Raw genomic sequence first — 25,198 nt, 5'->3', positions numbered from 1 at the left:
GGCTCAGGCTCATTAGCATCTCAAAAGAGCCATCCAGCAGTTAGGCTGGTGCTATCTCTCTGCTGAGAAAAGACTTCAATGCTCCTACACACTCAATCCAGATTGTATCGATTTGAAGCGCAATCGATGCCGAGAATCGAGTGCGATCGCTTTTTCTTCACGGGCGGTTACAGGACGCGCCTGCGGCCCCGCAACCGTCCGTGACAGGTAGTAACAGCCCTCCCCAGGTTAGAAAGTGACGGGACCCCCAGTAAGGTAGTGGCAGGCACCCCCAAATTTAGTAAGTGACAGGGGCCCCCTGTTTAGGTAGTGAGTGACAGGGACACCAAGTCCAGTTAGGTAGTGACAGGTGTCCCCAGGTTAGGAAGTGACAGGGACCCCCATTTAGGTAGTGAGTAACAGGGACAACCGTTTAGGAAGTGAGTGACAGGGACCCCAAGTTAGGAAGTGAAAGGGACCCCCATTTAGGTAGTGAGTGACAGGGACCCCCATTTAGGTAGTGAGTGACAGCAGGGACCCCCATTTAGGTAGTGAGTGACAGCAGGGACCCCCGTTTAGGTAGTGACAGCAGGGACCCCCATTTAGGTAGTGAGTGACAAGGACCCCCATTTAGGTAGTGAGTGACAGCAGGGACCCCCATTTAGGTAGTGAGTGAGAGGCGCCCCCGTTTAGGTAGTGAGTGACAGAAGGGACCCCCATTTAGGTAGTGAGTGACAGAAGGGACCCCCACTTAGGTAGTGAGTGACAGGGACCTCCATTTAGGTAGTGAGTGACAGGGACCCCCATTTAAGTAGTGAGTGACAGCAGGGACCCCCGTTTAGGTCGTGAGTGACAGGGACCCCCATTTAGGTAGTGAGTGACAGGGACCCTGATTTAGGTAGTGAGTGACAGCAGGGACCCCCATTTAAGTAGTGAGTGACAGCAGGGACCCCTATTTAGGTAGTGAGTGACAGCAGGGACCCCCATTTAGGTAGTGAGTGACAGGCGCCCCCGTTTAGGTGAGTGACAGGGACCCTCATTTAGGTAGTGAGTGACAGCAGGGACCCCCATTTAGGTAGTGAGTGACAGGGACCCCCGTTTAGGTAGTGAGTGACAGGGACCCCGTTTAGGTAGTGAGTGACAGGGACCCCTGTTCAGGTAGTGAGTGACAGGGACCCCCGCTTAGGTAGTGAGTGACAGGGACCCCCTTGGCCGCCGCTCCCACCTACCTCGCAGCCAGCACAGCAGCGTCAGACCTCAATCAGCCAGCGACCCGACTAGTAAGAGCAGGCGCCGGGTGCATCGCTCTATATGCAGAAGTGATGTCACTTCCGCATATCAGTGCTGGGTGCTAGGTCCTAGCGCCCGCGCTATTGGTCGCCGCCTGATCGAGGTCTGACGTGGGGCAGCGGCGGCTGGGGGGGAGAGCGGCAGCTAGGAGGGGGGCCAGGCGCTGCGGGCAATGAACTGGCACGGCGTCCGCAGCCGTTTCATGCATACTTTGGTCAGAGTCCCGAGGCCGGGACGTCCCGCTGCTAAAAGCGGGACGTTTCCCGGGACCTCATGCAGCCTGGGAAAGCACCCCCCGAAGGCGGGACGCGTCCCGGGTAAAGCGGGACGTATGGTCACCGTACTTTATACCTTCCAGGCAGAGCCGGATTAAGGCTAAATGGGGCCCTAAGCAAAGTAACTGATTTGGGCCCCCCATGTCGTAATAGAATCAGAAGAAGCAGCTGCACAGCAACATGCCACACACACCGGGGCAGCCAAGCTGCTGGTTGCTATGGGCAACATCTCGCTTTCCTCTGTGGGTGCACAATGCAGGGAATAGCAGCAGCAAAATGCAGAGTGAGAGATGAATGGCTGGGACATTTGCACTCAGGGGGCTGGGGCACCCCTGTGAAGAGGGCGCCAGATATCACAGCAGCAGCACTTTCCCCCTGCATCTCCAGTCTGGCAATAGCAAAAAGCTCTGGACACCGCCAAACCGGAAGCTGTTCCCCAGACAGAATTACATAACCACCCCCACCACTGAACAACCGATTTCCTCCCAAACTAGACAGCCACCATGCAGCCTCCATCCCAGTGAATACGATAGTCAAGCAGAGAAGGCAGCCGCAGCGGGAGAGAATGACAGCACCAGATGACTCACATTCACCTATTGCGATCCAAGCAATAGAGGTCCCATCAGACTCCTATAGAGTGCCACTGCTCTGTTACTACTACTATTACTACTTCCTACTTCCTGTCTGATCTGAGAATCAGGAAGTTCAGAGCGAGCGGCTGCACTGTAGAAGAGACAGATGGGTTTCAGATGACGGGATCTCTACCGCTTGGATCATGGATAGGTGAGTGAGCGTTTGCCATCTGCTGCTATCATTCTTGCTGCAGCTGTGGTTCTCTGTGGGAAGGGAGGGAGGAATGGGCAGTGGCAGAGCGCACAGTAGCAGGAGGGGGACCTAGGAGGAGAGCCTGGCTCTGAAGACAATCAGCAGTGCACGGCATCATTTGACAAGACAAGACAAATAACATTTATATTGCGCTTTTCTCCTGGCGGACTCAAAGCGCCAGAGCTGCAGCCACTAGGACGCGCCCTATAGGCAGTAGCAGTGTTAGAGAGACTTGCCTAAGGTCTCCTACTGAATAGGTGCTTACTGAACAGGCAGAGCCGAAATTCGAACCCTGGTCTCCTGTGTCAGAGGCAGAGCCCTTAAAGGGACTCTGAGCAGTGCCTGTGGGTATGCCTTTAAGTATACCCACAACTAATTAATTACATCCTCACACCTACCAGCACAATGTTTGTAATTATATCCCCCTGGGTTCCTTATATTTCATTGCATTGTGCTGAATCGAGCTGCCGAATTTGGAGAAAAGTCGTCCTGTGTAATACAATGTGACTATGGAAAGATGCATATCATTTTGAAGCTCTCTTTCTCCTCTTTCCAATGATAGATAAACTGCCACCCTACACCTTTTAGTTTTCGTTATTTTCGCGCTCAAAATTGCCGTGGCCGCGATTTCGATCTCGAAAATAGCGAAAAACTAAAAGGCATAGGGCAGCGGTTTATATATCATTGGAAAGAGGAGAAAGAGAGCTTTAAAATGATATGCATCTTTCCATAGTTACTGCACTGCTCAGAGTCCCTTTAACCATTATACCATCCAGCCACCGCTGATAGGATGGCGAGGGCTGGTTTATGTGCTGATGGGGCCCCTTTGACTCTGAATGGGGGCCCCAAGCGACTGCTTTTGTTGCCCGGTCGGTAATCCAGCCCTGCTTCCAGGGGCAAACGCAGGATTTTTAAGGGGGGGGGTTCCTGAAAGGTCCAGAAGCACGTATGTCCCCGAGTGCTTCCGAATACAGGTGGCTCCATACTGCCCATGCACAAAAGTGCGCTGGCGTATTACGGAGCTGCCTATCTTTGGAAGTACTCAAGGACACGAGTGTTTCTGAGGGCTTCTGGTAGCAGCAAATGTGAACGGGGTACAGCGCTGGAACAACTCCCCGAGAGAGGAACGGGAGATAGACTTAGTTTGGACAATTCAGTGGAATATGCTACATAGTGTCACATAGCGCAAGTGATACCCATATGATGCAGGGATATATGCATCTGCGGAAGATGGCGGCGCTATATAAATACTAAATAATAATATTTTGCCTCACCAGGATTGCACTTTTATTTAGCTTTCCTGTATGACAAGAAGACACACCCAGCTCTAGGGGAAGAGGGAAACAAAGGTAAATGAAGGAGGCTGGTGCACACCAAGAGTGCTTCTGAGCGTTTTTCAAATCAACAGTGATTTGAAAAGCGCTTGACTAATGTTACCCTATGTGGGTGTTCCCACAGCAGCGTTGTGATTTTTTCAAAATCGCAGGTATACTGCATGTAGCATGTTTTTGAGCAATTCATTCAAAAATCGCTCTGAAAATCACTTCACAAAATCACACTCACAAATTGCTAGCGATTGCTATTGTCATTTTGGCGTGCACTAGCCCAGAGAGAGGAGTGGAGAAATTGAGAATAGCCTGAGATGGAGCAGAGAACTTATCTGTATTGCAGTCCCACATCAGACAGGCTACTTGCCTGTAATCGGACTCCTGTCCCTGTCAGTCTCTCACACAAGTCAGAAAGAAGCCCTCCTGGAGTCTAGGGACTGTCAAAAACTTTTCAGCTTGTTAAACACCTTACCCACACATGCAGTCATTATAACAATGGGGAGAGACCAGACAGATGTTTGCCCACGGACCCTGAGTCCAGGCAAGCTCTGCATCATGCTGTGCATATTTTACCAGCTTGCCTGCACTCTAATTTCATCATGTCGGACACTTCTGTGCTGTGGAGAGTCCAGGACTCCATAACCAACATTCTCTCACTGCAGGCTGCATCTTCTTGTGAGGGAAGCTGGGCTGCCTCTCTCATTCTATTAGCTGGAGGGAAGCACCAGAAGTAAGAAGGGAGGGAGAATGAGGCTGTTTATATTATGCGGGCTTCCCTGGCTGAATACACAGCTCAGTGCAGGGGGGAGGTTCCAGACACCCGGAACAGCCCCCTCAGTTCGCCAGTGACTTTACAGTTTACCTGAGAAGAATGGATACAAATATTTTCACCTACCCAGGGCTTCTTGTAGCCCTCTGTAGTCCATCTGCTCCCTCACTTCCCTCTTGGTCCCTTCTAATGTGCTGCTGTCAGCCCCATAATGTCCGCAACTCAGCTTAGTCATGGACTACTGCGCATGTGCAGATCCAGCCATGTGTACCACCTGATCATGTTCCCAGTTTTGGAAGCATTCTGCTCATGCACAACTACGCTTGCACAGAATACTCCCTGCCACAGGAGTGTGATTGGGTGGTGCTCAAAGCCAGGACGGCACAAGTGCAGTGGCCGTGCAACTCGGCAGGATCGCAGTCTTTACAGTGGTACAACGTAGGTGACTGGACGGAAGCCTCAGGTAAGGGAGCAGATGGACTAAAGGGGGCTGCAGGAAGCCTCAGGTAAGTAAAAATCCCTTCCTCTAATTTGTCTCCGGTTTACTTTAATTGACAGTGACCCACAAGCAAATTGTTCTCTCCTTCCCACTGGAAGCCACTCCATCATGCGTCGGAGTGAAGTTTCTATAAAGAATTTGGCTCCTGAACTGTCCCCTGAGGGATTGAGTGCCAAATGCTTTGGGCTGCAACCATTGAAGGTATGTACCCACCTTGAGTTTTGTCTCAGAAGGTATTTTTTCATGTTGTCTGCAAAATACTTTCAGTGTATAGTAAGTATAATAAGTAAAAAAAAAAGCACAACCAATATAGGTAAGAAAAAGAAAACTGGTATCAAACCTAAAGTACCCCTGACCCAAGAGGGCTAGATTACCTCCTCCTCAGTCTGCTGATGCTGCTTGTTGTCCTCATTGTCCCTCCCAGTCCCTTTCCTCATTCCAAGTCTTCTAAGTATTCAATGGGATCCTTCAGTCAAATACTTTACCGGAAACCTACCAAAACAATGTCCGCGTTTACAAATTACTGACAAATATTCCGGGCAGTCCACCAGATGGAATTAGAGTAAAATGAGAACAAGACCTTCAAGCTACCTTTGATAAACATGGCTTCACTTTAAAAAAAATAAATATGGTTCATTAAAAATACCAAATTACAACTATTACAATACAAAATGATGATGCGATGGTATCTGGTGCCACATGTTAATAATGACAAATGGGGATGCTCTATCTACCCCCTCAAACTGCTGGTGAAGTAATGCCCAGATGGATAATTACGCTCACATACGGCGGTCCTGTCCTGGAATTTAGCGACTCTGACAGGACTTGAGACTAGTCTTGTACTAAAAGAGCAAAACAATTTCCACTTTAATGAAATAACTGCAACCTTTGGCCCCCCTCTCAGTCAGTGCCATATCTACCTGCTGGTGTGTGCTTCTTTTTGCTATGTTGACTACCAAGAATTTAATTGTGGAGAAGTGGAAGACAGCGGTGATCCCGAATATGGTCACATGGAAAAAAAGATTCCCCACTTTGTTGGGTTTAGAGATTCTGGACTCACATTCTGCACTCTTCGTCTCTATCCAAAACTCAAATTAGGTATCAAAAGCTTCAGGATTTTGGGTAACAAACTAGGCTCTCTGACAGAAGTTCTTATATATATATATACTGCCCTGGGGTGCTGCACGATTTGGATGTCCACAAGCACTTTCTTTCACTAAGCAGAGGGGCGCCTCTGGCCATTTTGTCACTCCAGGCGAGAAAACCTGTGGCGTGTGCATGTGTGGAAGCGTATTTTTACAGTACACTTCCAAGATGTGAGCACAAGTGAGCATCACTTCCTGTTTGGGTATCGGCCAGAAGAGCATTACTGCATATTAATGCGGTAATCCCCAAAGGCCTGTTTTTGGCTCCCGCCAATCTCTAGTCTGACACTGGCCTAAAGGATAATCGAGGCTACCTGGCTGAATAAAATTTTGAATAAAAGTTTGCTACAAAGCATAAAGTATCTGGAATGCAGATTGCATCCTCCTTTTACCCCCAATTGCCACCAACTGTCCTGACCATGCCCCGACCCTCCTCTGGGTCGCTATCCTTGACTCGGCAGGCTGCGCACACGCCTGTGCACTTAGAATCCCTTGGCCGCTTTATCCACGCTCTCGGTGGTCTCCAGGACACCATGCGTGCGCACTCACATCTTGGATAATGCTCTAGGGTTCCTATGTGTGCAGACGCATGTGCATCCTGCTGAACTGCGCAGGCGCATCGTGTAATGCGCAGTACTGCTTCCAAGTCAAGAATGACAACCCAGGGGAGGGTTGGGACCTGGTCTGGACAGTTGGAGGCAATCAGGGGTAAAAGGATACTTTATGCAGCAAATAAGGTATACACTTTTATTCAGCTCTGTCCCCTCGGTTATCCTTGAGACCTGAAGTGGTTAGGTTAACTTGGGACAACGTATTTTGAATACCTTTTTGCTTGCTGAAAGCTGAGAAAGTATTTAACTGATAAGGTAGTAAAACATGTGCTGTGAGTAAATTCAGAATTGTTTATTGAATCAGGGTCCATGTGTACTGTGAAAGGAAAGATAAACTTTGGGTGAGGTCAGCAGTAGTGATGGTCAATGAGAAGCAAATAATTTGGGCTTGCATGCAAATTATATCCTAATGGCATGCAGTTTAGAAAAAGGCCAATCAAATGTATTTGAGCACTAAACTGAACTTGTCCAGTTCCAGCTGCAAACAATTTGCATTAAATTTGCATGCAAGCCTGAAGTATTAGCATCTCGTAACGAGCACATAAGAAGTCAAAAGGTCTGGAAATGGAGACACAATATCCTCCTCCGCTATAGACACTTTTCTTTGCTACTAATGTTCTATTTAGTATCCGCACTACACATACAATTCAATATCTCATAATTTTATTTCCGCTTCATGTTTGCTTTAAGGCACAAACAGACATCAGGTTTTCCATAGCCAACATGATCGTTTGTGAATCATAATCATTTTCGACATCTGTTTAATAGTTTTTTAAAATAGCTGAGGGGAAAGGTGCTGGACTGGCCAAACATGTCTCTAGACCTAAACCCTACTGAGCATCTCCGGGGCATCCTCACACAGAAGGTGGAGTAGACATCAGGGCGTTCTCATGGATAAAAGTCTAAAAATCAATGCTGACACTTAAATAACAGAATCATTTAAAAATAGGTAAAGTCTTCCATTAAAGGAAACCTGAGATGGTTGTATTTGAGTATTTATACTTACATGTGGCTTCCTCCAGCCCCATGGGATGCGTGGGGTCCCTCACCATCCTCTCCAGTGAGAGAACACTCCCGGTACGGGAGCACGGCAGAAGCGCACAGAAGCACACGACTTGCCGCTACAGGCCAGATTACTGTGGGGAATTACAAGAGAACGGAGCACCCGGAAAGGCCGGCGAGGGACCCCATGTACCTTATGGGGCTGGAGGATGCCCCAGTTAAGTATAATTACACAAATACACCCCGTCTCAGGTACACCTGGCCTAAAGGGTTCCCCCAAAATGGTGACCAACATCAGTAGGCTGTGGTAAGCTTACAAGAGCGAGCATAGGACTACAAGGACCAGAGGACGCAGCAGCAGGTGTGGAGCTCAGGAACCAGACGATCAGGCATTGCGGTGAATTAAAGAGAAATCATGACCAAGAATTGATCTTAATCCCAATCAGTAGCTGATACCCCCTTTTACATGAGAAATCTATCCCTTTTTACAAACGGATCATCAGGGGGCGCTGTATGGCTGATATTGTGGTGAAACCCCTCCCACAAGAAACTATGAGGACCATAGTCCTGGCAGTTTCCTGTCTGTGAACCTTGTTGCATTGTGGGAAATAGCTATTTACAGCTGGTTCCAACTGCTAAAAAAGCAAGCAGCTACATCACCTTCCAGCAGTAAAAATGTCACCAGGTGAAAAATGTCAGAATGTAAATCAGGGGGAAGAAAGCTTTTACAATGAGCAATCACTGACTAAATCATTTATACATAATTAGGTTAAAAATGAAGCCCTTTTTTATTACATTATTTTCACTGGAGTTCCTCTTTAAGGGATAGTCATCCCAGGTAAAGTATAATCATTTTATTTTAATGATAAAAAAAAAGAAAAGAAAGAAAAAGTGACGTACAGTTTTGAAGGGCCTCTAACGAGTTTCCCGAAGGTCACCCTCACTTCATCAGAGTGATTGTATGTACACCTTATATGCCAGACAAAACTTCAGTGAGTGATCAGTGAAATCTACTTGCAGAACGGTTTTGGCTTCATCATTCTTGCTTTTGTTACAATACTTGCTGAGAGCATCTGTATAAATAGCTGACATTTTTAATGTAATTTTTTGTTAGTTTGTTTTTAAAGTGACAATCTATTTCAATTTCAGGCCCCTTAGGGGTGACTGAGTGTTGTTTTGGGAAATATCATTTATATGGTATTGTACATAGGATTTCAGGCCCTGTGGCTGCCGCTGCTGCCATCTCATTGGGCAACTCTACAGGTCTGTATGGCTTCCCGTATTTTCAGACAACTTCTTCATTCTCTCAGGAAGAACTTTGGTCCAGAATTTATACTTTGCATCCTTCAGTCTCTGAGCTGCTTTCTGCTGTATATCGATCTGAAGATAGCCCTCTTCCTGGTCATACTGGGGCCAGTGAACCAGGCCTGGACTGTTGGGGTCTCTGCAGAGAGTGAGAGAAGACTGCAGTCAAGTTCAGGAAAACACATCAAAGATATAGGGACCAGTATATCAGAGCTGGAACACCAATAAGGCAACCTAGGCGGATGGCTCAGGCCATCTGGAAAAAAGGATTTCTATTTGGCAGAAAGAGAATAAGATGAAATGAAGCCCAAGACATACTACCAGCTTTTGTTTCCTCTTGTAGTCCTTTTGGTAAGTTGAGGTGGGAGAGTGGTCAGAGAAAATGGCAGGTGGGGCTTTAGATGCCCACTAGGCCCCAGGCAGACAGTTACATAGGTTTCCTTCTGGATGAACCTGCTCTGCTGGTTGGCATCTCTTCGGAGCCCCTGCAATCAACTCAGTTTTCCAAAAATATCAGAAAACAAACAGGTGGAACCAAAAGGGCCACCTCGGCTATGGACCCCCTTGGTCTCTGCAGTGTGTGATGACTGGTTGAATAAAGAAAGATTCATTGTTCTTTGACCCCCAAAATCTTTGGCCACCACCGTGCACAAAACTGAATAGCACTTTAGTAGTAATGCAAGGAGTTAAAAGCGTCTGGGGCAAAAACTGCACTCCATAGCAACCAATCAGCTTAATGTACACCTAAACTGATGTTTCCTTTTAAACAATACCAGTTGCCTGGCAGTCCTGGTGATCCCTTTGGCTGCAGTAGTGGCTGAATCACTCACCTGAAACAAGCATGCAGCTAATCCACCCTGACTTCAGTCAGAACACCTGATCTGCATGCTTGTTGAGGGGCTGTGGCTAAAAGGATCAGAGGCACAGGATCAGCAGGAGAGTCAGGCAACTGGTATTATTTTAAAAGGCAAAATCCATATCCTTCTCAGTTTAGGTTAACTTTAACTCAGTTTAGGTTAACTTTAAAGGGGAACTGAAGAGAGAGGTAAATGGAGGCTGTCATGTTTATTTCCTTTTAATCAATACCAGTTGCCTGGCAGCCCTGCTGGTCTATTTCTCTGCAGTAGTATCTGATTAAAACCAGAAACAAGCATGCAGCTAGTCTTGTCAGATCAGACTTATAAGTCTGAACCACTGAAACACCTGATCTGCTGCATGCTTGTTCAGGGGCTATGGCTAATAGTATTAGAGGCAGAGGATCAGCAGGGCTGCCAGGCAACTGGTATTGTCTAAAAGGAAATAAACATGACAGCCTCCATATACCTCTCTCTTCAGTTCCCCTTTAAGGTGCATCTGTTACAAATATGGGCTATCCAAACTGAGTACACAACCACAACAAAGTATACAATCAAGCGTTACCTGCAGTGAAAACCTCATGTCAAAATGACTAGTAGTTCCAGTCTGTAAAATAATATCCCAATTATGACTTTGTTTTGTAATAGTCACCCATAGCCACACCCCTCCAGCATATCAAGCCTCCTTATTGGTCCTCACTGACAAGTTCTGGAGGAACTTTAACTCAGAATTCAACTTCATCCCAGTCAGTAGCTGATAGCCCCTTTCCTACAAGAAATACTTTCCTTTTTTGAAATAGATCATCAGGGACATCTGTATGAATGATATTGAGGTGGAACCCCTCCCACAATGTGAGGACCATGGCCATGACAGTTTCCTGTCTGTGAAGTTTGTGGCATTGAGGGAAATAACAGCTTTTTCCAACTGCCAAGCAAGAAGTATCTTCCTCTGTGCAAAGAACTCTCAATAAACCAACATTCTGTACAGATCACCTAGCAGAGCTAAAGATGTCACCACATTTCAGAATGTAAACCAGGGAGAGGAAATATTTTACAATGGGTAAATCACTGACTAAATAATCTATAAATTAATATTGTAAAAAATAAGCAATAATATTCATTACGTTATTTTCACTGCAGTTCCTCTTTAATGTAGATTAACCTCCCTGGCTATGCCGCGCAGGAGGATTTCTCCGGCTCTGTTGGGGCGATTCGGCCCATTCAAAGTGCTGTGCGCGCAGCCAGCACTTTGCTAGCCGCGCGCACAGCTTGATCGCCGCCGCTCTGCGGCGACCGGCCGCACGCAGCGGCGAAAGAGGGCCCCCGCCAGAGCCTTGCACTGCCCGGACCAATGAGTTCCGGGCAGCGCTATGGGCTGGATCGGGTGCGCCTGACGTCAGGACGTCAGCTGACGTCCACGACGTCATTCCGATTGTCGCCATGGCGTTCCCCTGTTTGCTATTAGTGCTGGCGACGATCGCACTAGAGGGACACATGCGCCCTCTAGTGGTGTTTCATGTAGCTACCACTCTGGTAGCTTTACATGAAACAAATTTTTTTTTTTTTTTAAAAAAGGATTTTTGCCCATTTGGCAAAAAAAATTAACCGCCAAGGAGGTTAAACAGATTTCAGCAGCCCAACTCTCTGGAAGAACTGTGTGATCTGACATGTAGTTTTCCCTGAAGAGAACCTACCATTGTGTATTTTTACATACTCAGATTTGTTATTGGTACATTTTTTTAGGACAAATATTGTTACTGCTTACCCAGTCCGAGCGAAATTGGCCCAGTACTTCATCATGGTTTTACTAAGGGTTTTCTCCTCCTTGGGATAATCCCCTGTAAGAGATGCAGAGGAGGCTGATTATGGCCACCAGTAATGGAAGCCTGGAACTATCACATTGCAACTACAGCCCAAGTCAGGCTGAAACAAAGTTTAGATTATGGACAAAATGTTGACTTTTAAAGTTTGAAATAATAATTTCAAGGGGTCCTCAGGTCTCAAATGTCACCCCCAGACTTCATATATCATTGACTGCTGAGTTTACCACAAGAGGGGTGTTAGACTTAGGACCATTTCACACCAGGGCGGTGTGTTGCAGTATTTTTACCGCACCCCACCGCCGGGAAATGAAAGTCTATGGAGAGTTTCATACTACCACGGTACGGCGCGATGCAACAGAAGTGATGTTTTCCCCGACATTGGACCAGAACTATGTTACCGCACTGCTTCTGCGGCGACTTGCGGTGATCTGTGTGGGCCCGGAAGGCATGTTAGTCTATGGCATCGTGGGAAGGTTTTTAAAATTACCGACACACCGTGCTGCCGTGCACTTCCGTATACCCTGAAGCAGGAAGTTACCGCAAGTGCGTGTCACTTCCTGCTTGGCCCAATGCTAGATGGGGAATACCGCATTGTAACGCAGTATTCCTGAAGGCCTGTTTTTGGCAGTGCAGTGCGGCTGCTGCACCGCAAGTTTGCAGTGTGAAACCAGCCTTATGATTCTTATCACACTGCATGTATGGATTCTGGTGCTGCCAGAAGCATCGGTATCTGCATCAGAAATCATTGACAGCAAAGCTGCCAATGGAAAATTCACCAGGGGCATAACAATAGCCCCAGTGACTCCCAGCAACTGTGGGGGCTGTTCCTCCTCCCTCTTCCCACCCACATGCAGAGTAGTGCAGCAGAGCACTTTGTAATATATATTTACCTGCTCTCGTCATGTCTCCTCCTCCTAGGAGCCACTTGTTTTATGCTGCCCCCCCCCCGGCTCCTGATTACATGACATGCATCTGGTCTCCCCCTCCTCCCAGCAGCCATGTGCTTTATGCTGCCCCCTCTGGCTCCCGATTACATGACATGCATAGGGAGGCGGGCATGCAGCAGTGTAGTGACTATTAAGACTTAGAAGGAGAAGGGAAGACCTGACAGAACAGGTAAATGTTTTTTTGTGCAGTGCTCTGCTGCATTCACTCTGCCTCTGCAAGGGGTAATATTGGAGGAACGGGCCCCTATAGCTCCCGGGTTATGGGTGCTGCAGAGGGCATCATGATGATCTGCTTGCTGGGGGGCCTGGAGGGGTGTTGTGTAAAGCAAGGGTGTCAAAATACAAAGTGGGCCAAAATTTAACACTGGGATCAAGTCGCGGGTCAACCTCAATGTCTAGTGAGTAACCACCTCCTTCCCTTATAAAGTTCCTTGGTGTCTAATATCTCCTCCCTCCCTATAAAGTTCCCTGGTGTCCAGAGACCCCCTCCCTCCCCTATACAGTTATTATTATTATTCTGTATAGAATATATATTCTTGTCACTAAAATGTTGTCTAATGCCTTCTCCCACCCCTATACAGTTCCCTGGTGTCTATTGGCCCCCTGCCTCCCCTATTTAGTTCCCTGGTGTTTAGTGGTTCTCCCTACCCTATGCAGTTCCCAGGTGTGTAGTGGCCCCCTTCCTCCCTAATACAGTTCACTGGTGTTTAGTGGCCCCCTCTCTCCCATATACAGTCCCCTGGTGTCTAGTGGCCCCCTCCCTCCTCTATACAATTGCCTGGTGTTTAGTGGCCCCCTCCCTTCCCTATACAGTTTTCTGGTGTCCAGTGGCCCCCTCCCTCCCCTATACAGTTTCCTGGTGTCCAGTGCCCCCTCCCTCCCCTATACAGTTTCCTGGTGTCTAGTGGCTCCCCTCCCTCCCCTATACAGTTTCCTGGTGTCTAGTGGCTCCCCTCCCTCCCATATACAGTTCCCTGATGTCTAGTGGCCCCTCCCTCCCCATACAGTTCCCTGGCATTTAGTGGTCCTCCCTATTTTATACAGTCCCCTGGTGTCTAGTGACATCTCCCTCCCTTATACAGTTCCCTGGTGTCTAGTGGCCCCCTCCCTCCCCTATACAGTTCCCTGGTGTCTAGTGCCCCCCTCCCCTATACAGTTCCCTGGTGTTTAGTGGCCCCCTCCCTCCCCTATACAGTTCCCTGGTGTCTAGTGGCCCCCTCCCTCCCCTATACAATTTCCTGGTGTCTAGTGGCCCCCTCCCTCCCCTATACAGTTTCCTGGTGTTTAGTGGCCCCCTTCCTCCCATATACAGTTTCCTGGTGTTTAGTGTACCCCTCCCTCCCCTATACAGTTTCCTGGTGTCTAGTGGCCCCCTTCCTCCCTTATACAGTTCCCTGGTATTCAGTGGCCCCCTCCCTTCCCTATACAGTTTTCTGGTGTCCAGTGGCCCCCTCCCTCCCCATACAGTTTCCTGGTGTCCAGTGGCCCCTTCCCTCCCCTATACAGTTTCCTGGTGTCTAGTGGCTCCCCTTCCTCCCTTATACAGTTCCCTGATGTCTAGTGAACCCCTCCCTCCCTATACAGTTCCCTGGCATTTAGTGGTCCTCCCTATTTTATACAGTCCCATGGTGTCTAGTGACATCTCCCTCCCTTATAGAGTTCCCTGGTGTCTAGTGGCCCCCTCCCTCCCCTATACAGTTCCCTGGTGTCTAGTGCCCCCCTCCCCTATACAGTTCCCTGGTGTGTAGTGACCCCCCTCCCTTGGTGATCTAGGGGCTTCACCTCCAATTTAGCTTTCTTGGTGGGCCAAACATAATACACAGAGTGAAAACCTCTTGTGACCAAATGTGATGGCTTTACATGCCAAATTTGGCACGCAGGCCAGAGTTTGACATGTGTGCTCTAAAGACATCTGACATACGTGATTTATAATAAACGCCATCTCTCAGGAAGGCACGCCCAAGCATGAACAACAGCTCGTCACCGTGATCTGCCTTCACCCAGTCTGGCCTGCTGTCCTTATACACAGAGGGACGGCGGTGGAATTCATAGAAGTAGACTGGTGATCCAGAATCTGCAGAGAAAAAAAGACAATAGACCTGAATTATTGACATAGATATAAAGGATGCTGGAGAAAAATCAAAGCCGTTGCTAAGAGCAGCCAATCAGGTTTCAGCTTAAGCATGGATTCTGATTGGATGCTCTAGTCAGCTGCTCCATCTTTGCTCCAGTTTTTGTGCCTATGCCTTCAACAAAACAACCATAGTTTGCAGTGCGGTTCTTAGGCTTATAGCAACTAGGCAGTTAACTAGAGGTCTAAACTACTGGAGTGAGTGTCAAAGAAAGAACCATACCAAAACAATTATTTTTATGGAAAATGTGTGAATATACAGCTACGTAGCTGGTGGCAGGAGAGGTGGGGTTAGAAAGTGGGTTAAGTACAGAACAAAAAAGTAATGTGGTAATTTGTTAGCACCAAAATATGCACACCCTGATTAACAACACAGCAGTGACCTTATTAGTATGTCAGTGCTGTGAAAAGCTGAGAATTAAGCTTGTAATTGTTTAGGATTTGTTCCTAGTTGATAGCAGTGTGTGTGATGTGATTCTAAAGGTGCGTATATATCCTTGAAGGATGTCGCCCGTCGCGGATCAACTCCTGATCCCATTGGGCAACATCGCTGGGCAGGGGTGCTCACACATGTGTCAGCTGTGTAGCTGACAACGCACTGTGTTGCTATGCGGAGGGGGCAGCAAGTGGCGCATGTGTGACGTCACATGGCAGACGGGGGAGTGGCGCAAACAATGGGATTGATGTCACTGGGGTGAGTAGATCTACTTGGCAATCAATCACGGTTTGGGGGTTGGGGTCGCCGTCTGCCATACACATGCCTGATTATCGGCAGAGATGGTCATTATGATGTGTATGTACGGGCCTTAAAGGTAAGTACTTACATGCAATAACTGTTTGCTGAAATGGATGATAACAACCATCTCAACCGACGACAATCCTCTGTGTGTACAGCAGCCGTTCACCAATCCTGCTTGGGCGTCGGGAGTCAACAAGAGTAGGTTCGCGCAGCCACGCTCCTGTTCATGTATGAGTATATGGCAGCACTGGAGCCGCTTGTGCATGTTTTATTTTTCGCCCATGCGTCAGTGGCTCTATGCTACTGTGCAGGTGTCGGGTGTCACTGCGCCTGCATAGGGAAGTCACGCTCTTTCACAGATGGGAGACTGTCCACAAAAAAGAAGGCCCTAAGCAGCAGTGGAGGAGGAGTGGATGATCAGAGAATCCTCTGGAGGACCCCAAGGCTTCCCTCTACCAAGGCAAGTATCTAACTTTTTTGTCCATTAAAGTCACAGGTTTGCATTAGAGAAAATCCAAAGCAAAAAAAAACAAAAAAAAACAATTTAACTTACCCGGGGTGTTTACCAGCACCCCCCCCCCCCCCCCACACCCGCAGGTACCCTGTGCCCGCACCGTGATTCTGCAATGCTCCAGTCACCCGCAGCACCCCTCTTTCAGCTGGAAATGGGGTCCCAGTCAATGTGCCTCCTGATTAACCCCCCTGGCGGTATGACTCCCGCGGCCGCGCAGCCGCGGGAGGTTTTTTTTCACTTTTTTTTTATTTTTTAGCATGTAGCTAGCCTAGCGCGTAGCTACATGCTTCCCCCCTCCCTGCGGCGTCCCCCCGTAGCGTCCGATCGCCGCCGGCGCCGCTTGCCCATAAGGAAATCCCGTTCTGAACGGGATTTCCTTGAGGGCTTCCCCCGTCAGCATGGCAAGGATCGGAGTGACGTCATCGACGTCGCCGACGTCGTAACATCACAGGGAATCCCGATCCACCCCATAGCGCAGCCTGGCGCCGATTGGCCAGGCTGCGCAAGGGGTATGCGGGGGCTCTGTATCGCGGCGGGCAGCGGCGCATCGGCGACGGGCGACGGTGATCAGACCAAACACGCAGCTAGCAAAGTGCTAGCAAAAAAATTATGTAAATCGGCCCAGCAGGGCCTGAGCGGCACCCTCCGGCGGCTTACCCCGTGTCACACACGGGGTCACCGCCAAGGAGGTTAAACAGCATATTACAGTTGATTACAGGCAGATTACACTATCGATCACTGAGGACACCAGTGTGCGATTCACCATACTGATTCCTGTTGTCTGGGATCTTTAAATAGAGCTCTCTTTTAACTTTGGGGTTCCCTGTGAAATGGGTCCTCGCTTGTAAGTTATTTTTTTATCATTGTTATTTTCTGTTTATGCATTTAATGAAAAGTCTAAACTTAGATACTTCCTTTGCTTGTCATGCAATATTGCTGCTGATGTAAAACTTTGGAGGAACCTTTTACAGGAGACACTGCCTATTGTTCAGTCCTATTGGTTCATCAGAAGGAGTGTCCACAGCGGAGAGACCTATGTAATCTGCTTGCAGGGAGATCCCTGGCATTCCTGATTATCAACCTTATATCGTGGATTGTTAATAGCTGGTAAGCCGTTATGTTTTACTGTATAAGAGTGTTTACTATTTGGAATTACTGTATGAGAGTGCAGTGGCGTACCTACCATAGGGCTGCAGGTGCTCACAGCACCGGGTGCAGCCATGGCTAGGGGTGATGCTATGGTGCTCAGCCACTGTGTTCTTCCACCTGGGACTTTTTTTCATAGTTTGGGCAACATTTTGGAAAATAGCAGGAGGCAGTGCATGGGACTGTTCTACTTCCTGCAATAGATGTAGCACCCCTCCCCCTTCCTATCCCGTGGGCAATGTGTCTGCTCACTCTCTACACACAGTCTGCAGTGAGTGAATGTGCAGAGCAGCAGAGTGAGTAGAGAGAATGATTGCTGTGCTGCAGCTGGGACATTAGCAGGGAGAGGTGGCAGGATGTATTTAGTTCTTCAGAAGTTACCTGTCATTAGTAGCCATGTGCACTGGCTGCTGTAATATCAGAGTGCCCTGGACTATTCATTATTTATCCTGATCAGAGTAATTAATAATGCAGGGCAGTCTGCTGTTGCAGAAGCCAGTGATACAGGTGCTGATAGCCGACTTCTGTAGTGAGCAAAGAAGCAAGCTCCAGGCAATTTAGATTAGCTTGATTTCAAGTAATCTTATAGCCTAATGAGCCAAAGTGCACGGATCTCGTCCTACAAAATGAATCAACCCCCAAGTCAGCCAGCTAATTGTTCAAGCTGTTAGTTAGTATTTCTCCTGGTGGCTCTCGGGAAATTTGCTGATGTTGCTGAAACCCAAGAGAAGCTGAAGATGTGTCTGATACTTCTGCTGCCCCCTTTTCTGACTGTCCTAAGAGGAGCTCATAATCTTATCGTACCATAGTCATAGTCTAATGTCCTACCATATTATTATTGTATATTTATATCGCACTGACATCTTCTGCAGCACTGTATAGAGTACAGAGATTCATAACGGTTAGCTTTATCCATAGTAGTGGTGCTCGGATACCCCCAATCATGAATTTGACTCCGCCCACTTACAAATTGAAAGTAGAAAGGGATATTCGACTTCAGTGCGGTTTTGAGTCGAATAACCGCATGTAATCAGGAATCACGAGTGGAATTCGTTATTAAAAGCCCAGTTAATAGCAAAGCCACCTTACATGCTAGCAACACCAAATTTGCCAGATATGTCAAGAAGAACAGTGGGAACAAGAGGAAAAAAATGTTTTCAAAAAGATCTTTTTTTTTTAGTTTTTGAGAAAATCGATTTTAAAGTTTCAAAGGAAAAAATTATACATTTAAATGCGGAAAATACATTAACTGTCATTTACCGCATTTAAATGTATACTTTTTTCCTTTGAAACTTTAAAATCGGTTTTCTCAAAAACTATAAAGGTCTTTTTGAAAAATTTGGTGTTTCTAGCATGTAGCTATTAACCGCTAAATTCGGCGGGTTTTTAATCACGAATACCGACTAGTGATCAAAAGTAACTCGTGATCACGAGTCGGGTAATGAGTGCAATCACGAGACGGCTTGTGATCATCAGGGCTGTGGAGTCGGAGTTGGAGTCGGAGTCAAGGGGTCGGGGCAATTTTGGGCACCCGGAGTCGGAGTCGTGTTTTCATAAACTGAGGAGTCGGAGTCGGGAGCCGGAGTCAGGTGATTTTTGTACAAAATCCAATGCCCTGTTAAATATTAGACTAAGGAGTCGGAGTCGAGGAGTCGGGGCCAATTTGGTTACCCGGAGTCGGAGTCGTGGTTTCATAACCTGAGGAGTCGGAGTTGGAGTCGGAAGATTTTTGTACCGACTCCACAGCCCTGGTGATCATGAGTTACTCATGATCACGACCTCGTGATGAGCATCCCTCGTCCACAGCCTGATTACTTCCTGATGACTCCTTTTCCCAAAAAATCCCCCAAAATTTGTAGCGACATGCTTGGCACCCCAATGCATCTACACTCCCATCAAAAAAAAATTTGTTTGTGGGGGGAGTGTCTCTAAATAATCAGTGCCAGGTGTCAAATTCTCTAGGTACACCACTGCAAGAGTGGACTGTATAAGGGAAAACAGCTAAATCTGTTACTTGATTTCCTTCACTTCTGCAGCCTATATTTCTGCCTCCATGTGAGCTGCCATCTTGCTGGTGAATGATGATGTCAGCACAATGAATAGAAGAGAGAGAATTCAGAGCATTTTTACCCTGCTCAGCTGTCAGTAGAGAAGTTACAAGTCAGAGAATATATCAGTTTCTAATCACCACTTTGTACAAAGTTTTCTGAATGTTCTGTCGTAGTATGAACAGGAAAAAAAACAGTAAAATGTGATTAGTTCTTCAGCTCAGCACCAGAGCTGCACAGACAAGATAGCGGGCCTACGTGTATTCAGTCTTATATGAAAACCTGTCTTTTCTTGTGCAAGTTGTACTGTGGTGATCTGGATTTAGGCCATGCAGTGGTATTTCTCGTACCTCGGTGATGTTTTGCGATGCTGATTGCTGGGATGACAAACATGACGTCGCCTTGTAGGTCGAGGTAGCGATTCCTGATCACCAGAGGGTCGTCTGTGTCGCCAAAATATTCATCCAGCAAAGAAACAGGAATGTTGGGAAATGAACCCTGAAAATGCATCAAACAGCTTCTCACTACTCAGTTCCAAATAATAATGTTCAGATTTCCGCAAAGGCCAACATTAGAAAGTGACTTCTCATACCATTCTAAGGGCACTTTTCCACTTGCTGCATTTCAATCCAATTTTTGGTTTCGTTGGAAGTATCAACAGGATTGTTACCTAGACTGCAGTATAGTAAAACAACCACTATGTGTAAAATGTGATGATGATCTTTATGGGATTGCTATGTCGTGTATTCACTATGTGTTGCTCTCTGTTCTAAGTAAACTGCATTTTCTGATGGTGGTGTATGATTTATCTCCGCAAGATTTCCTTCAGTAGAAAAATCTAACTTGTTATACTGGGTGCCTATCTGCATGTACAGACCACTCTACTCCATCAGGTTCTGGGCCCAGTCATTGGATGACCAGACACAGAGACACAGATTGCAAAACTTCAGACAGCACAGCCAAGCACCTAACAACCCAGTGAAGCTACAGGGAATCTCACAAAGGTACTGTGGTCCTCAGATAATAAGCAAGCTATTCAGAAGTAGACATGGCTAGCAGCCCAGAACTTATGCTGGGGGACAGTACATAGACTGTCTACGTGCCGTTTCTGCATTCATGTCCTCCCGCTTCCTCAAACTCAACATGACTAAAACGGAAATTGTGATTTTTCCACCATCGCTATCTACACCCCCACCAATTGCAACCATAACGGTTAGTGTTGGGCGAACAGTGTTCACCACTGTTCGGGTTCTGCAGAACATCACCCTGTTCGGGTGATGTTCGAGTTCGGCCGAACACCTGATGGTGTTCGGCCTTTTAGTTCGGGTTCGCCCGAACTACTCAATGCCCCCCGAACAGGGCCCTGTTCGCCCGAATACGGCCCCCCTATGGGGTTGCAGGCATAAGGGGGCAGCATGCCCCGATCACGGGGGAGGGGTCGGAAATTCCCCCCACCCCCTCCGCTAGCGCTCCCCCCTCTGCGTGACGCGTACCCTCGTATGCGTCATCACGTAGAGGACGTGAGGTCAGAGAAAGGGCGGAAGTACCACAAGGGTACTACCGCTGAACCGCCCGCTGCACGGCCTCAACGCGTCTCCTAGTAGTCACTGCCAGCAGCCAGCCAGCCACACCAGGTACTATTAACTTTCCGCAAACTTTTTTTATGGGGAAGCGGGCAGAGGGGGGAGCGCTAGCGGAGGGGGTGGGGGGAATTTCCGACCCCCCCCCCCCCCGCGATCGGGGCATGCTCCCCCCTTATGCCTGTGACCCCATAGGCCCCCAAAAGCGGCATGTTCGGGGGTCCCATTGACTTCCATTGAGGTCGGGGTTCGGGCCGAACATGCCGAACATCTGGAACGGACCCGAACCCGAACATCCAGGTGTTCGCCTGTCACGGACGATTGCGGGGACGCAGGCGCGTCCTGGAACCGCCCGTGAAGAAAAGAACGATCGCACTCGATCCCTGCATCGATTGCGCTTCAAAACGATACAATCTGGGTTGAGTGTGTAGGGACAGCTGAAGTCCTTTTCTTAGCAAAGAGAGCACCATTCCAAAGGCTGGCTGGCTCTTTTGATATGCTAATGAGCCTGAGCCTAATCTGCCCCAGAGAGTCCCTGGCTTCAAGCTGTGCTGATGGCCCATCCATCAGGTATAAGGTGACAAGCACCATGGCAGGAGCAATCTAGTTGGGCTAAAAGCCAGACCCACTGGCTCATTCCCAGCAGGGGAGGCGACACCTCGCTGGCTGCTCCAAACTTCAAAGAGCCTTTGCCTGGGAATAACCTGAGTCTCATAGCAAATCCATAACTTCCCAGATCTGTCATATTTCTGGGGTTCCTGAGATGGCAGCTTCACCAAACGTGGGGGAAGTGTAGCATGAGCCCCGGTGCTGGTTCTGAGGAAGTTTCAGAACATTCTGAGGTAAGGACTGCCAGTTAGGCAGTTTGAAAAGGCCCTGATGATACCACAGGGGTCCCACCCCTCATGTCTGGTATCAGGGCGCTGGGTAAATCGAGACAGACCTGAAAATGTTAATAAATCTGCCCTGACCTGTACGGTTCTGTGAGATAGAGCCCATATATGGGTAGATATGATTTCTAGCCCCAGTACAAGGGGAGGGCTCATCTCATCTTTGAAGGGGGTGTATGGCTCCCCGCCCTCACTCCCTCCTACTGAAGCAGGGGCATAAGAATGGCTGAGGACCCAAACTCAGTGTCCTCCACATTGAACCATCTTGCACTCATCAGATGCCAGCTTGAGGATATGCTGGCATCCACCTGGTCTGAACTCTGAACTCTGGACTTTGAAACCAAGAACTTTATGACTCTTCCCACAATAAGGACATCTTTCCAGGAACTAAGTATTTTTCTCCCTTCTTTTATTTTTCATACTGGCTATTACTGTCTTAATAATTGTGATTTTTAATAATTGTCTGTATATATTAATTATTTATATTGCGTGAATAAACGACTTTCTCCAAGTCATTCACTTTCCGCTACCCTGCTTATCAGCACACACAGAAATGATCCCGGGTCTCTGAAGATACGCTACTGTTTGTTTGTTGTTGGCTAGACAGAATATCGTGTGTTTAACCGTTTTATTCGCAGGATTAGTCAGTCAGTTAGTGGGCCCCACGGTCCCATAGTAACCGCGGTGGTGGCAGTTTACTCTGAACCAGTAGGTGACGTTGTAATTACCCGTGTCTCACAGGCTCCCTTCGGAGTTGTCTGCGGCTAATTCTTAACGGTTCCTGCGCATTGATTGCGACCAGAGTTCGCACGATCTGTGCGCTGGCACCGTTTAGAAGGCTAAGTGCGGTCAGCCACTGAGGGCTCCAGTGACAGTGTTAGGCAGCGGTTGGGACCTGTGTTGTGCTGAAAGTATCTGCGATAGCGCTAGCGCTATCGAGAAACGAACTAATTCGTTGGTGTAGCTGGAAGGCAATATATTTTTTATATATACAGAGAGACTGTGTAGCCAGTACCCCTCCCCAAAAGTTTTATTTTATTTGGCGTGGAAATGTCCGGGAACTACAAGAAAATGTGCCTGGCGGACCTGCAAAATCTTTGCCAAGAGAGAGGCATTGATGTCGGCCGCAAGAAACAAGCGGACCTGGTAACGGAATTGTTTCAATGGGATACCCAGCAACTGCAGGAGCTGGATGTGTCTGCTGAGGTAGACGCTGACCCATCTGACTCAAGGCAAGGGGAACCAGAGACTGAGACTCCTGACCGTACAGAGGTTGTGCATCCTGAGGGCCCTGCATCAACAGTTACGCAGGAGAATGTCAGTGTGGACCCCAACCCCAAAGTTTCTGAAAATACTCGCCCGGAACTGGCCAGTACTGGACTGTCCAGGGGTGCTGACCCGGTGATGCAGCAGGCATTACAAAAGCTGATGGAGACTGACCTGGACAAGTACATGCAGTACATGGAAGCCCGCGAGGAGCGGGAACGCCAATCTGCAGAACGCAAGGCTGCTGCTGCTGCTGCTGCTGCAGAACGCCACGCGGAGAGGGATGCCGCTGAGCGGGAACGCCAACGACAGCATGAGCTAAACATGGCAAAAGTGCAACAGGCCAGCCGGAGTTCACCGCCCAGCCTCCCTGCTGAAGGAGCTGCAGCACCCGTAAGTGCAAAGTTTAAATTTGCTAATATTGAAAAAGACACAGACATTGACTTGTTTTTGTGGTCTTTTGAAAAAGCATGCCGTCAGTATCGTCTGTCCCAAGACCAGTGGGCCAGACATCTGACACCTTTGCTGCGCTACAAAGCGCTTGATGCCTTCGCAGAATTGCCTGCGGAGAAGGATAATGATTATGCTGCTATAAAAGACGCTATCATTACTAAGTACCAGCTGACGCCAGAAGCCTATCGGAAAAAGTTCAGGGCCTGGCAGAAAAAGCCTTCTGATTCGTACCGAGATGTGGCCAGCAGCTTGCTCACCACACTCCGGCAGTGGACTCTAGGCCTCACCAAAGGGTCTTATGATGTCCTGGAGGACTTGATAGTCCTGGAACAATTTCTGAACATTTGCCCTGCTGATGTACGACAATTTGTGCTAGAACGCAAGCCGGCTTCAGCAACTGTCGCTGCAGACCTTGCTGAGACTTTTGCAACTACCCGGGTGGCTGATACCCGCAGAACTGCCCCATCCAGCTGGAGAGGAGGTCAGCCCAATACTCTGGCAGACTCTCCTGCCCCTGTGAGCCGTCCGCCACAGAGGCCACCCAGCGCAGCTGCTGCACCCAGGCCTGCAGCGCCTGGAGAGGTCACCTGTCACTACTGCCGCCAGCCCGGACACATGAAATTCGACTGTCCGGAGCGGAGACAGACACCACCAGCACCTGGATCATCTGCATCACCTGTACCTCACCCACAGCAGAGGCAACCCGCCAGCGAACCACAGCCGGGATCATCAGATTTTGTCCTGTTTGCCCGCGGAAAGGAAATCCGCGACCGAACCGACCAGCAGCAACTTGTTAGAGTGAACGGCAAAGTTGTCACCGGATTTCGAGACACCGGAGCTGACATCACGTTAGTTCACTCACACCTTGTGCCAAAGGAGAGCATCAGCTCCAGCCGATCCCTTGCCCTTACTGGAGTAGAGGGCACCCTTTTTCACATAGCCCACGCGACAGTGAAGCTTGATTGGGGATTAGGAATCCAAGAAAGGGTTGTTGGGGTTATGAAGGATCTCCCAGTCCCTGTGTTGCTGGGGACTGATTTGGGCAAGCTTGTGTCCTACTATGAACCTGCCACGACCGCCTTGTCGCTCACGGAAGGAGACGGACTCTCCACCCACCACCAGGTACTTTATACACTTGGGGGAGCACCAGGGGGAGGTGGGTTGAATGTGCCCAGTTCAAGGGTACCAGGTTCAATAGTGCCTGCTTCAAAGGCACCTGAGTTTGAGGTACAGACTGTCTGTTGTGATGATGCTGTAACTGTACCTGAGTTTCTTGTACAACCTGTCTGTAATGAAAAAATGTCTATACCTGTCAATGTCATTACTGCATGCAATGATGATTTGAGTAATGCCCGTCTGTGCCATTCTGACAGTGTACCTGTGCTAGCAGTACCGCGCAGCTGCACTGCTCAGAACCCGAGCTCAGAACAGGTGGAGGGGGTTCCGGCCTCCTCCCCCTCCTCTGACCGCAGGGATGAGACCTTTCAGCCGCTGGCCTCGTGTGACATGAGCCAGTTGGCTGAAACTGACAGCGCCATATTCTCAGCCGCACTACAAAGTGACCCGAGCCTGGAGGTGCTCAGGCAGCAAGCCGCTGAGCCCCTCGCAGACGGGGCTGCTTTCAAGGTGTACTGGGAAGGTGGGAGACTGTACAGTGAGTCTGTACAGCCCCCTACAGGTAGATCCCACGCGGATACCAAGTGGCTTGTGGTCCCGAGTGCGTTCAGGGGACATGTGCTGAAATCCGCACATGGTAATCCTCTGACAGGGCACTCGGGT

General features: G+C 48.5%; 1 protein-coding gene across 2 annotated transcripts in view; it reads right to left on the bottom strand.

Annotated features, from left to right (window-relative positions):
• Positions 1-7,362: 7,362 nt before the first annotated feature.
• LOC137538901 (cocaine esterase-like) overlaps positions 7,363-25,198 on the bottom strand; it is a 60,497-nt gene continuing 42,661 nt past the window's right edge. For both annotated transcript variants that reach the window (XM_068261323.1, XM_068261324.1), the window contains 4 exons: positions 19,581-19,728; positions 14,574-14,726; positions 11,648-11,720; positions 7,363-9,167 (listed from right to left, as the gene is read on the bottom strand). In XM_068261323.1, the coding sequence (XP_068117424.1) occupies positions 8,981-9,167; positions 11,648-11,720; positions 14,574-14,726; positions 19,581-19,728 (561 nt within the window). In that variant the 3' untranslated portion in view covers positions 7,363-8,980. The remainder of the gene's footprint in view (positions 9,168-11,647; positions 11,721-14,573; positions 14,727-19,580; positions 19,729-25,198) is intronic.

The sequence above is a fragment of the Hyperolius riggenbachi genome, chromosome 11 (genome assembly GCF_040937935.1).
Source record: "Hyperolius riggenbachi isolate aHypRig1 chromosome 11, aHypRig1.pri, whole genome shotgun sequence".
Taxonomy (NCBI): Eukaryota; Metazoa; Chordata; class Amphibia; order Anura; family Hyperoliidae; genus Hyperolius; species Hyperolius riggenbachi.
This window is presented reverse-complemented; position numbering and strand designations above follow the sequence as displayed.